Source organism: Callorhinchus milii, unplaced genomic scaffold, assembly GCF_018977255.1.
Source record: "Callorhinchus milii isolate IMCB2004 unplaced genomic scaffold, IMCB_Cmil_1.0 Scaffold5, whole genome shotgun sequence".
Classification (NCBI taxonomy): domain Eukaryota; kingdom Metazoa; phylum Chordata; class Chondrichthyes; order Chimaeriformes; family Callorhinchidae; genus Callorhinchus; species Callorhinchus milii.
The window spans coordinates 10,752,347-10,766,074 of NW_024704746.1; the positions used below are offsets into that span (position 1 = coordinate 10,752,347).

Genomic DNA, 13,728 nt, shown 5'->3' on the forward strand with positions numbered 1-13,728 from the left:
CTAGAACGTTTTCTAAAAGTAACAAATGTATCTTTATGTATATAATTTGGTTCAGAGCCCGTTAAGGCACATAGTCAATGCTCTCATGCTTAGGGACACGAGGGATTTGTTGGCCTGGATTTTGTAACCTTGAGGCCTTGAAATGCATTATTCAGCAAGTACCATTCCAACAGGATTCCTTAGTTAGTCAAGCAATTAATGCAAAAATGCTTATTAAAAATGAATTGTCAAGATTAATTTGTGCAGCAAAAGTTGCACAAATTAATCCTGATTTGAAACAAATCTTGAGGAATGATCATCTATATATTTGCTGTTGAACCTTAAAAAAAATAATTAAACACAATTTATTTAATGACTAAAAGCAATCTTCGACCGCCATGCAAATTGCATGCAAGGAATTGTAATCCATTTTGCAGGCCATCAAAAAACTTTCTAATTAGCTGCTCAAAACCTTATACTATCAAAAAGCACAAGTGTAACTCTGTTTGGAGGAAAGTCATTTTGAATGTGATGGCCTGAGGGTCAATTCAAAAAATATACGTGAAAGTCAAAGTACATTCATTGGAGACAAGGCACAATAATATTATTCCATGTCTATAACCTTCTGATATCTGAATACATTGCTCTGAGATGCTATCCTGCTTGAAGGGCGCTATATAAATGCAATTTAGATCTTAAATTAGATATGTGCGTAAACAAGTCTAAATATTAGTATTAATAAATTAAAGTGAATGTAGAGCTACTGAAGGATCTTGTATTGCTTATAGGATCTGACTTTTTCCATGAGTTTATAAATAGCACAACTGTTAATGTAAGGAATTAGGCTTACAGCTAATAACAGTGAAATTGTGTTCAAGTCCAACCACGCTTTTTCAGATGTAAAAGCTGTTGAAATGTAGGGAATGTTAATGTGATCTATTTTTGCACAAAATACAGTTTAAGCTCAAAGTGATGACTAGCTGCAGGGGGATAGCGTTGGCAGAGGTGTGGGAGCAAGGCTGGCTGGCTGCCTGCCCTCTCAGCAGTAGAAGTTGAGGTTAAGCAGTGTTAAGATGGGGGCATAATTTTACAAGAAATTAAAAATAAATCCTGCCAATTTACAGGTTAGGTTCATTTTGTTGAATTAGCACTCTACTTTAAAACTTTCATGTCCATAACAACAATAATCCTTGCATTTGATATTGTGCCTTATCACGTATTATAAAACTTGATTACATAAGAAAAAAGCCGTAGCCCAGTAATTACTGGTTTGACTTCCCAACCCTAGTAGCAATGGGCTTCGGTCACTGGAGTACCTACAATATCAGCATTTTAAGGAGGCTGGGATCAGTAGGGAGAGTGCTATACACAAGAGGGAAGGAGATTGCTAAGACTACCATTACTGGGCACAGAATGAAGGGAGGGGGGGATTTTTCCTCTTAACATCTCCACTGACTCAATGAATTGGCTTAATTTCTCACAACAATGTTTTTCTAATCTCCAATAGGTACTTGTTAAGTGGGCTGAAAAATGTATCAGTCAATTTATTTAAACCCAAATAGAACCATAACAAGTGTACCACATAATACAAGGACATTTGGACCATTATTACGTGCTGGTGTTTACTACTCCAAAAAAGCTATCCACCCTAATGGAATAGTGGGAGAATGCATCTTAATCTGCCTTAATGACCACATTATTAAAAACTAATGGAATCAAAGCCTGAAATGGGTTATCAACAGGGTCAATGGACATTTGCAGAAATATTTGCTAAAAATTGTGGGCGGAGGCTTGACAAATTTTGTGGAAAATTGCAGGGGGGGATTATTGGTGCTATTGAGAGGTACGTTTTGCTGCAAACCTACATTTTTTTTCACTATTTTGATTACTAAACATGAAGAAATAACACCTTTTGTAGCAAAAAAGAAAATTCTTTCTTTAACAAACCTGGGTGGCCAACTCGAGGCATCAAAGATCTAAAAGGAATTAATCAAACTAATGTGTTCATCATCAGGATCTAATCATTCATGTGAAAATCGGATGTTTAGTTGACAAAATAAGTGTATTATAGTTTTGGTACAAGACCATATCTACATCCCTCAGGTTTATGAAAACTAGAAAGTGCTTTTTTTGTGAAACCAAGAAAGTGATGAATAAACAATTTTCTGTGACAGTTTGCTGGTAGACAGCTGACCCTTTGTTCACCCTCAGGTGGCTTTGGTGCATTGTATCAGGAGATCAAAGAGGAAATGTTCAAAAGCACATAAGGAAAATTCACTCAAAACCATCTCTAAAATTGCAGCTCATTTTTCAGACAGTGAGGTGAAACAGTCACTCCACTTCACAATAAATCCTGTGAAGCACTTTGGGACGTCTTCATGAAACATGAAGACGTCCCAAAGTCAAACATGAAAAGTACGATACCCAAGTATAAGAATTATTGTTATAATTAAAATTGTGACCAGTGACTTACAAATTAGCATATCACAGGTTGTGATTTTCAAGCCCACCTGATCTTCAAGATGATTCAAGAACCAATAAAATTTAGATCACTTGTTTAACACTTGTTTTCTCTTTCAGATGAAGGCTATTGTGGCACTGGTTGTCTTAATTGTCTTGTTAATCATTATCAGTAAGTATGTTTCATTTATTTGAATTCTCCCCCCACACCACCACCTTTGGCCCTTAGTGTTCTGAAATGTGTTGATGAAACAATTATACAAAATGATTAATTTCTAACAGAAGACAAAATTAAGCGACAAATGCTGCCTCAAACAGTGACCCACTTCTTACCTTCCTGTAGTGAGATCACCTTCATGGCGCTTTCACATATGCCACATGACTGCCACTGTACCTGAAGTTGAAACATATCACTTCAAAATAAAGTGGAGAAATACCTAAAGGCAGAGTAGAAAGCAGTAATTCAATTGAAATTCTGATATTTATCAACCAGACTTTGTTGCCACCTATTTTTTGTAATATCAAATGTAATATTTTTTTCATAACTGATTACACTTATTATAATTCCTTGGTCACATTGAAAATATGTCCAAGCACTTCACAATTACTGCAAATTATAGCAAGTATTTTTGTCCTTTTGGTATAAGTGAAAATAGCTCTGCTCAAGGCAACAGACACTGAAAAGCAAACCTGCAGCGACTTCTCTACTGGCAAGGTGCCGGAATGCACGTTTAGATAGTTAAATAGCAGGTTCAAAGTAATTTTCTGGACAACCGATAAAGTTCATCTGATTTTAAGAAAACAGTAAACGTTAAGTAAACTTCTATTTTGGACTTTTTTAAAAAAAATGTATTTTTCTATTTTCAATTTTATGGAGCCCCCTTTCATGTTTGCTGGTAGATAAGTTTTGCATTAGAGAATAAGGAAAGTCGCCAGCAATTTTCCTAGAGCATGTGTTAATATTTGCATTGTAATTGGTGCGTTGATTTAAAACATCATTCTGTTCCCTTCACAGTACCTATAATTTTGAAGAATCGTTCATGATGGGTATCAGTGGCTGAATGGAGCGCAACATTGACCAAGGAAGGTTACTCCTGCCTCATTTCTGTAGACAGTACTTGGTATGTGTATATAAAAAGTGTACACTTATTGTAAATAGTGTTTGTCAGCTCTTTGAAGAAGAAATTGTATTTGTGTTCATCGGCTGCTACAAGAACCCTTCTGGAACAAGGCTGTAGAGGACCAATATTGCACATGTGCTCCTCTCGATTCCCTTTGTGAGCATATTCAGGGAGCAGTAAATGAGCTGGGAAAAGGAATTGAGGGGATTCTAGGCTGAAATAAGAGGCTATGTTTTTTCTAAAAATGCACAAAGCCTTGTTTCTCTGCAGAAATAACTTGATCATATAATATATCCACTAATGGACTATTGCAGTCACTTTCTGACCGTGTTATTGTGTTGATTCATGCTGATTGCTCTTTAATGCTGTATATATTTTTATCCCTCTGCATTGCAAAATTATTTTTTTTAAGAAAACTTGCTTTTTCAAAAGACCCATTACCTGACAATCAAAGAATTTGCACCTTTCCCTCTGTGTTCAGGATTGGATTTATTTATCCCCCAATTATATGGTGGTTGGCATCACTTGCAGTGCAAAAGATCACACCACTAGACACCAAATATGCAGTGTAAAACATTTGGCATCAATCGCAAAATTATCTAGAGGAAGGAGGTGGTCAAATATCAGTGGATATGTACATGTATAACTACAACTAATGTGAATCAGGCTAAGCTTAAAACAAATAAAATGTACAGTGCTGCCTTTCAAACTTCTACAGAGAGATCCTCGGATTCTTTGAGTCAGTTTTTTTTTTGGTCAGCTGTGTGTCTAACACAACTGCAGAAACCCATCATCATCCTTAAAGAGTACCCAAACCTGCTTAGAAATGGGAAAATCTGTTATATAAAAAAAACTCAAACACCAAGGTTGATCAGCAGCAAATCAACTGCATTTACCCACTGACTTTCCCATTAGCTTTTGTTATATTCCAGATGTCAGTTGTAGACCTTCTTTGTGTGCTGCATGAAGTGCTGCTTTCCCCAATTCTTACTTATACGCCTGCGCACACCTCTTCAAAAATGTTCCCAATAGCCGTGCAGCAAGTGGAACATTAGAAAATGGAGTATTGCACAAGTGTTTGGTGTGCTACTTTTAAGTGTTATTAAATGCTTTTTTTCCCCTCTTCCTTGCACTTTGCGGCTTTTATTTGCCCAATTATCACCTTGTAAAGGTGTTCTTGGAAAGTTAGACCTGGAAACGAAATATTAAAGTGAAATTAAAATTCTGAATATTTTTGATAACTTATCAAAAGATTCCCTCAACAAAGTGAGTAAGAAGCATCCAGACAACCTGTTAGGAGGTCACAGCGTGCAACTAACTTTCCACAAGTGTTAGACCTATTGTATCTGAAGTGCACATTTGATCCATAGAACATGTAAGTGTGCTGTGGTTACAGCAGGCCTTAAGACAATTAATCATAATTACACTGAACATAAGCAGATAATACTACAATTTATAAAAGGGGCTTAAGGACCTAATTGTAAAAAGCTAAATAAAAATTACATACTTCTATTATTTGTCATAAGTTTGGAGTCCTGTAGCTCAGTGGTTAGAGCACTCGCTTTGCAAGTGAGAGACCCGAGTTCAATTCCAGGCAGAGGCGAAACCTTGGGCAAGTTTCCTTACTCCACACAGAGCCTAATAATAATCCCTCCAAAACCAAAAACAATAAATTGGTCATTTTCAATCTATGACTGTTTGTGGGACATTGCTGTGCGCAATTGGCTGCCTCGTTCGCCCACAATATACAGTCAATTCACTTTACAGTATATTCTGTGAAGCGCTTTGGGACATCCTCCCGACATGAAAAACGCTATATCAAATGCAAGGATTATTATTATTATAAGTCAATTGTACCCATACACTGGAGTTGAGCAAAGAAAGGAAAAACAGTTGAGTTAGCTACTGCCGATTCTAAAGTGGAATATACCAGCAGTCTATACATGAAGTCAATTCTATAGTAAATGTGTACACTACAATGTGTAGAGTCAGTGGTTCTTCCACATCCAGTTTATCTCCCAAAACTTTCAAACACTTCTGTGCACCCAGATTGTTTTGCTCTTTGAAATCCACAAATCCATGGGTCTAAAGTATTTCATTCAATAATCTAAAATAATAACTAGCTTTATCTACAAACAAATCTAGAGAAATTCCTTTTGAAACTTTTTAATTTCCTAACATAAACAAACCTGTATCTAATGAAGATTCTAAAGAGGATACTTTGTATTTTGTTCCCCATCTTCTCCCCAGCACTATTGAATATTCATTGTTGCTGACCATTGCCAAAGAGTAAGATCTGTTTATAAATAATGTAGTTTTGATTACATGTTAAATACCAATCCATTACATGGAGTAAAGCAAAGCAGTACATTACATTTTGCTTTATAGAGAAACTAAGACCTGTTTTTTTTTCAAACAAATCTAGATTTAGGGAGTTTGTATTGCTGAATTTAATGTAATTTTGTGTTTTAGTGTAAATGTATCAAGCTTGCATGTTTGCACTGTACAGACAAATTATCCTTCGTTATTGTGTATGTGTTAGGGCAGGTTGACATGTCCTAAACCATGAGGATTTCTAGGAAATAAATTATTTTGTTGTCTGTAATTCTGTTGAAATAAAAAAAGTAATCTAAATGTTTAATTACTTTGACAGTTGTAATGACAACTGTGAAAATAAAAAAATCCTGTAATAGTCCTTTTCCTTTCAGAAGTAGTATGTTCTGTAAAGGATCATGATGTATATTCATATATACATACATATTCAACCAGACATATTTAATAGGTGACTTCCCTTTCCGCCCAGCATCTACCTCCATACATCTTTCTAGGAGGGAATCACTTTAACATACATATTTCTTGTGGGTTAATTTGTACTTGTGCCCTTATGTTCTGCAATCACAAATACATGCTTCTACCCAGATTCTGATTTTTTTCAGGGTTTTAAATTATGGACAACATCCTCTGAGAGCTGTTCGCTGCTGAAGACTAGTTTAATTCTGTCAATCTCACTGCAATTACATGGCAATTATAATCCAGAAATCATCAATTGCCTTTACTCTCTACAATATATTAATATTCTTTCCACCCAAAATGTGCAACAACCTAAAAGTTAGAACAATCTATAAAAATGGTTACAAATTTAACACATTGGGTTCCAGCCTACAAGGACCTTTTATACACCTTCATACTGAAATTAAAGCCTTCAGCACAATATTGTTATTCAATAAATGTAATTGACAATTTTCCCAATGGTTTAGTTTTACTTCATTTATGAAATTATTCTGGCAAGCTTCCCTTTTATTTCCTCACCTCAAATTCATCTGCCAGGATGAAGCCTCGGGGGTGGGGGGGGGGGAACGGATACTGGTGTCAGCTCCCAAACAATAACCCCTGAAATTGGCCCAATGCTAAACACCTCTCAGACCTCAGAGAGATGCCAGAGCCTCCACTTGGTGCTTGTGTACTCATTCGGGCTCAGATAAGGAACCTTTGGCCACCCCTCACTAGCACCAAAGCTCAGTGCTGAATTTCAGAATCTCATCTTTGTTCTGTCTTGAGTGGTTATTAAGTCCATAACACAGTTAATTCTAATTACAGTTCCAAAATAGATTTGATACATGAAACTTCAGTGGGTCACTTAGTCTACAACAACCTGCCGATGATAAATTACAGGCTGCACCTTGATAGCCACAAAACATCTTTACAGATTGGACACAGCCATCCCAAGGAGCATCTTTATCAGTTCAAGGTCCATTAAGTCAGTTTACATTTCAAAAGACAGAATAACTTCCATATGTATTTATTATCATTTATTTAAAATGATAATCAACAACATTAGTACAGATAGTTATTCTGCAGCTCATGAGAATGCACAACCCTGGAACAGACCTTCACAGTGTGTCCAGCCAGTCTCATTTTCTAAATGACAATTGCTTATTAACTTTCATTTTATCCTCTTTCCCCATTCACTATCTTCTGCTTAAAAAAGTTAGATCAAAACTGTCCCTTCTGCACTTAATACAACTCCTTGGGGCGTACACTTGCAATTACCACAAAATATCCAATTTGCATTTTAAAAACACTGGTTGAATTTTTATATTGCAAAATGTAGAGGATTACGAGAAAGCTTTACAGAGCCTCATTATGGGTTATTTTCTTTCACTTTAAAGATGTACTGTAATTCCAAACTAGCCAGGTGCTCTTCAATGGACTTAAAACTATTCTTTATAAAGTGGAAACAAGTACTCTTTCAACTTCAGTCAAAATGTTAAGATTCCATGCTCTGTTTTTAATCGGCTCCAGCTCCCTTGTAAATATAAGGGGAGCTAGCAGGTTAGCATTAAATAAATTGAGAAATATGTTTCTTGGCAATCTCATTTCCTTTCCATATATTTCACATTTCTGGCTAATTCTATCTCGATTTCTCTCTGCTTGTGTTTGTGAAACCAAATACTGTATCACTACATTTGTATTGATCTCCAGCTTATTCGTTACCAGAGAATCAGCCAGTCATGAATGGACAGGGAAAAGGAAATTCTGGTCTAGATATTCAAGGTTCTTGCCTGTGTAATGCAAATCAATATCAAAATATATTCTGTGAAGCGCTTTGAGATGTCTCAACCACATAAGGTGCTGTATCAAATGCATGGATTATTATTATTAAATCAAAAAAGATTATGTAGAAACATCTCTCAATTCCAACCGTAAGAACAATCCTGGCACAGATATCTGCAGTCGCGATCACCTGCAAGTGGCCAGCAATAAGGAGAATTCAAATTGTGCTGTGTCCCGTCATTACTGAACAATTTTCTTTTACTGTTTCTGGTGAGATGGCCAAGAACAGACAAAACTCACCCAAGTCTAACAAGGATGTTCTGAATGGTGGAGTCTTTTCAATTTATTTATTTGTGGAGTCCTGTAGCTCAGTGGTTAGAGCACTCGCTTTGCAAGCGAGAGACCTGAGTTCAATTCCAGGCAGGTCAGGGCGAAACCTTGGGCAAGTTTCCTTACTCCACACGCCTAATAATACCTCCAAAAAAACAAAAACAATAAATTGGTCATTTTCAATCTACAACTGTTTGTGGGACACTGCTGTGCGCAATTGGCTGCCGCGTTCACCCACAAATATACAGTCAATTCACTTTACAGTATATTCTGTGAAGCACTTTGGGAGACATGAAAAACGCTATATCAAATGCAAGGATTATTATTATTTAGTTAGCATTTATTAATGTGGATATATATAACTTGAAATTTAAGGCACAAAAAGAGGTCATTTGCTTTCTTGTACCTGTGCAGGCTCTCTGAAAGAACAGCCATTTAGTTTCATTCTCCTGCCAATTCTATTTTTCAGAATAGTTATCAAATTCTCTCTTAAAAGCGAATGTGGATTCAACCACTGTAAATAGGGCATTCCATGTCTTAACCACTCATTTTGTAAAGGAAAATTCTTCTGGCCCCAGACTTTGCCTTTTTGGTGATATAAAATACATAAGAGTCAGTTGTGCCAAAATTCCATATTGGGAGACAGTAAAAGTTGTGAAAATGATGAGAGGTTTAGAGGCAAATGCCCAGATTGGCCGTGGGTTCACTCATCTCACTCGCTCATCTCAATTCAGGGCACTAGTAAGGTAGTAGGAACTGGCTCCAAAACCTCTGGGTGAGAAAGACAGAGAAAAAGACATTCCTCTTCCTGATCCCTATTCAAGAATGCCTGCTGCTGAGTGCATTTATAAGAGCATCAGACAAGGACAGGATTGGGGTTTGCTGCATGGTTTTCCACCATTCAATAGCTTGTTGATACTTAAGTGTAGAAGATCTCATGAGAAGAACAGCTATTTGAAGTATCCTCCAACTAGTTTTTGGGAAGATACGAAAACCTCAGGCTGTCTCAGAATTCAGTAGAAATTGAAATTTTCTTCATGTGGAACATTTCTGCCAATACACCCGTGCCCCCCGGGTTGGTAAATGCACTGCCTAAGATAAGAGGGCACAGGTTCAAGATTGAAAGTGCCACGTTTAAGAGATGCCAGGAAGTATTTACAAACAGGGTAATCAACAAAGGAGTGGTCGAGAACACTGGACTCGTTCAGGAAACTGATCAATACTGCAATGGGGAAAGAGAGCAGACTTGGTCTGCTGGAAGGATGTCAATAAAATAACCCAAAAGAACTTCATCCAAACTTGTCCTTTGATCCTAATGTAGAACAAAGTCATTCAGATCTGGAAGGCCCGAGATTCAATCCACAGTCTGTGCTGAATTAGCTGATCCCAGCTGGGAAATCAGTCCAGGTGTTACTATTGGCCTCAGTGGATTAGAGAGGATAAAAAAAAGTCAGGGTATCCACCGCTCATCGCTGGTCATTGACTCCTGTGGGAAAGTGCAAGCGTTTGGATGATCGATAAGGGCAAAATTAGATTTGGACAAAACAAGCGAGGGAGTTCTCTGCACCACAGACCTCTCCACGGCAATGGTCAATACTGTTCTGTGAGCTGTGAAGAAAAGGGACTTGCTCGCAATATCAGTCTGTCTTGCTGGGTATCATTACACAAATTAGTTTTTTTTTCAAAGGACAATCGGGAGAGGGGGAATTGTTTTCTTTACAATTAAGTGTAGGTAACAGGTCAGTCACCTATATTATAACAAAGCCCTTAAAGCATTTGTATGGTTAAAACAAATTTAGACAGTTAAGGTACAGAGCCCAACTTCCATTAGGAACCATTAAGGTGGATGGTGGGATGCCTCACAGATAGTTGAGGCCATTTAGTCTCCAGTTTATATTGTTTTTTAAGGCCTTCAAGGAAACATCTGTGAAACGTATTGAACTTAGCTCTGGTAAATAGGTCTAAAGCTGTAGGAAGCCATCAAATGCTATGTGTAAAACTATTTTTTCCATGAAAAGTTTTAAAGGCACCTGCTCAACCATATGTTTAGTGTTTTAACAGCATGTTAGCCATAAATCTGTCACAAATTCAAACCTATTTATTCCGAGCATTCCATTAGCAATTAGCGTTTCTATTCCGAGCTCCTCTCGATTAATGTCAAAAGTGGACTAATAAACACGTTTAATTGTAAGTTTTCACACTGGGTTATGTTACTGTTTAGAAACTGGCTCTGGGGTGCTTTATACTACTGTCTTTTTTTTAAAAAAGAAAACACATACGCAGTGTGACAAATAGCCAAATGAGTGTGAAATGTAACCAATCTGGTAGATTACCAGTAAGAGGTTTTAGACTCGAGTCAGGTTAGGGCATCAACTCTAGGGATTGACCCGAGGGTGAAGATACAACATAGTGCAGATTTAAGGCAGGCGTACCTAGGAATCCAGGAATCTCTTACCTGGGAGTCTTAGTGCCTAACATATGTAAAGTCACAGAAGGATTACAGGGATTCTGGCAGCTAAATTTCCTTTTTACCTCCTAGTAGTACAACTCTTACAACCTGTGCATCTGCAATTCAATACAAGTGCTAATATCATACCTTACCACCCAGGCACCACTGTAGGCCTGATACAGTTGCACAGAAACATTTTGCTCTACTGTATATGACAGCGAGCTCAAGATCATTCCAAACCTATTGGACAATACCTGTTTCACTGATGCAACAAGATTTTTCCAACGGATCCTGACTTTTGGGGATATAACAATAATATATACTTGCAGTTCTGACAAAAGGTCATCGACCTGAAACATTAACTCACGCTGGATAGGTCTTGGATTGCAAATACATCTGCATATAAGAAGGAATTCCGAATGGGCTTGTTATATAAAACATCAAATGTAGGGCTTTCTAGCAGATGTTAGATATCTGTTTTCTAGAGTTATAATGAGACCAACTTCAATGTATATCTATTCAATTACCAAATATGTATCACTACTACTAGAACTAGTTACTAAAGTGGTTTATGATTCCCGAGTCCTATATGTTGGCTCTACTTTCCCATTCGTTTAATGGTTATGAATCGTACAGAGAAACGGTAATCCATTTGCCTCATTGTAATATTACCGAACAGGGAGAAAGGCAAGGTCAAAGGCAAATTCCTCTGCACTAACTTCAGTAATCTTGGCAGTGTCAACGGGGTAAATGACTGTCATCTTGACCAGTGCCAATGCAGCGTACACAACATTTCTTCCGCTTACTACAATTAACTCTGCATGATTAAAATAGCACGTTGTTAACACCATCTTTTAAAGTACATCTGGGATGTGATCAGTTAGTGCTGCACAACAGGTGTCAGCACTTTGATACTGGGTGGAGAGGTTTATTATCCTTAGGCTATAAAAGACTGGTTAATTCTCCATGTACCACACGTGTGGACTGAACTTCAATGGATTATTTTTGAAACTGTTGACTCCCAAAAAAAAATCACACGACACAGGCACGTGCTCATAAAAATGATGGCAATGTCTCAATCTGTCTTCATTCTAACTTGAGACTAGATACGCATCGACCATCTCTGCAACAAGATACAATAGTTGGTGAAAACTGACTTTTTTTTAAGCCGCATCATAGTGTAGGAACCAAATGGCTTGTGGATTTCAACCACCTGCACCATTGTATAACAAATTTCAAGCAGCAGCAGCACAATAATCTTCCACCATGTTCAGTCCCACTGTGTAAAGCTACTATAAAAAAAGCACAAATTTAAAATAAATGACAAAGAAAATTGAAGGGGTGGTTAGAATCAGATGCCTTTACGCAGAGGGTGGTAGGCAGGTCAAATTCTCTGCCACAAAACCCAGTTGAAGCAGAGTCCCATACGATTATTTGGAAAGGGAATTAGGTACTTGAAACAAAGGAATACAAAAGGGGAATGGGGGGAGCAAGCAGCAGAATGGGATTAGATTTAGTGGTTAATGTGGAGAAAAAATTATGATAATCTGTTCTTTAAATTCCTCTCCCTTAAATCTCTTAATTCTTCTTTAAATCTCTTAAACATTCTGGATCTCCTCATCTACTCTGACTTGAATAATAATACTTGCATTTGATATTCCGCCTTATCAGGTCATAAGACGTCTCAAAGTGCTTCACAGAACATACTTTAAGTGGATTGTAGGCAAGAAGCAAATAGAAGTAGTACATTATTGAAGTAGATGTTATGTTATATTGGGACAACTGCTATAACAGAGCTCACGAGACACTGGTATTAAACCTCCAGGGAATTTGTTTTGTCACTCTTTGCAAAACTTTCTGGCAGAGTCACGTCTAACAATGCTATACATGTGAGCACCCTACTTTCACAGGAGTCTTCTGAAAACAAGCGAGTCTTCTACAGGGAACCCCAGTTCCTCTTTCAATATCATTTCTTCCGTCAATCTTAGAACGCTGGGTTTGTTGTTTTCAGAACACTCCTGTGAAAGTAGGGTTCTCCCACGTACAGCATTGTAGACATGACCCTACCAGTGAGCTATGCAGAGTGACAAAACAATTTCCATGGAGATTTAATACCACTGCCTAATGAGCTTTGTTAATTGCAGTCTCACAGACATGAGAATTTCAGTGAGAATGTAGGATTGATAATCTCACTGAAATTTTCCCATGTATGTGAGACTGCTTTACCTTTCTACTTTTACTAACAGGTGCTCATTCAACACAGAGGAACCTTGGAATCGACAACACTGGAAAAACTATTTCAGTTCACCTGCTCAGTGTTTAGAAAAAAAAATCTACCCTCTTTCCCATATCCCTCAATTCAACTCCACAAAATAGATACTTTAATGTTCATCTACAATTCATGCACACAACATAAATACAGCATATATATATATATATAGTTTCTAGCTTCAATGTACATTAATACAGTAATTAAAGATATTAAAATGCATTTGCTATTCCTTGCACTTACACACGATAGTTATAAACCCTCCCCCTCCCACACACACACACACACACAAAATGATGGGTCACCTCTGCGATTTACTCACCCAGAAACAAGAAACATACCCACTTCAATCAGTACAGGAACATATGTTTCAGCTCAGCTTTTGCCATAATAGGTTGTTTTGAGGTAAAGGCAGAATGTTATTTCAACCCATTACCTTATTACCTCACCACCAGCCTTTTGCTCCAAGTTTTTTTTTAAAAAAAGCAGCTTTTATAGTATACACAATGCTTTATCCTTTCCAGCATATGATTTACAACAAGCAAGTATGTTGTGGTCAAATAACA

The 13,728-nt window shown here is 37.3% G+C and overlaps 1 protein-coding gene across 2 annotated transcripts in view; it reads left to right on the top strand.

Moving 5' to 3' along the window:
• The window catches only part of vamp4 (vesicle-associated membrane protein 4), a 31,591-nt gene extending 25,165 nt beyond the window's left edge, over positions 1-6,426 (top strand). For both annotated transcript variants that reach the window (XM_007895623.2, XM_042335696.1), the window contains exons 7-8: positions 2,560-2,611; positions 3,455-6,426. In XM_007895623.2, the coding sequence (XP_007893814.1) occupies positions 2,560-2,611; positions 3,455-3,483 (81 nt within the window). In that variant the 3' untranslated portion in view covers positions 3,484-6,426. The remainder of the gene's footprint in view (positions 1-2,559; positions 2,612-3,454) is intronic.
• Positions 6,427-13,728: the final 7,302 nt, after the last annotated feature.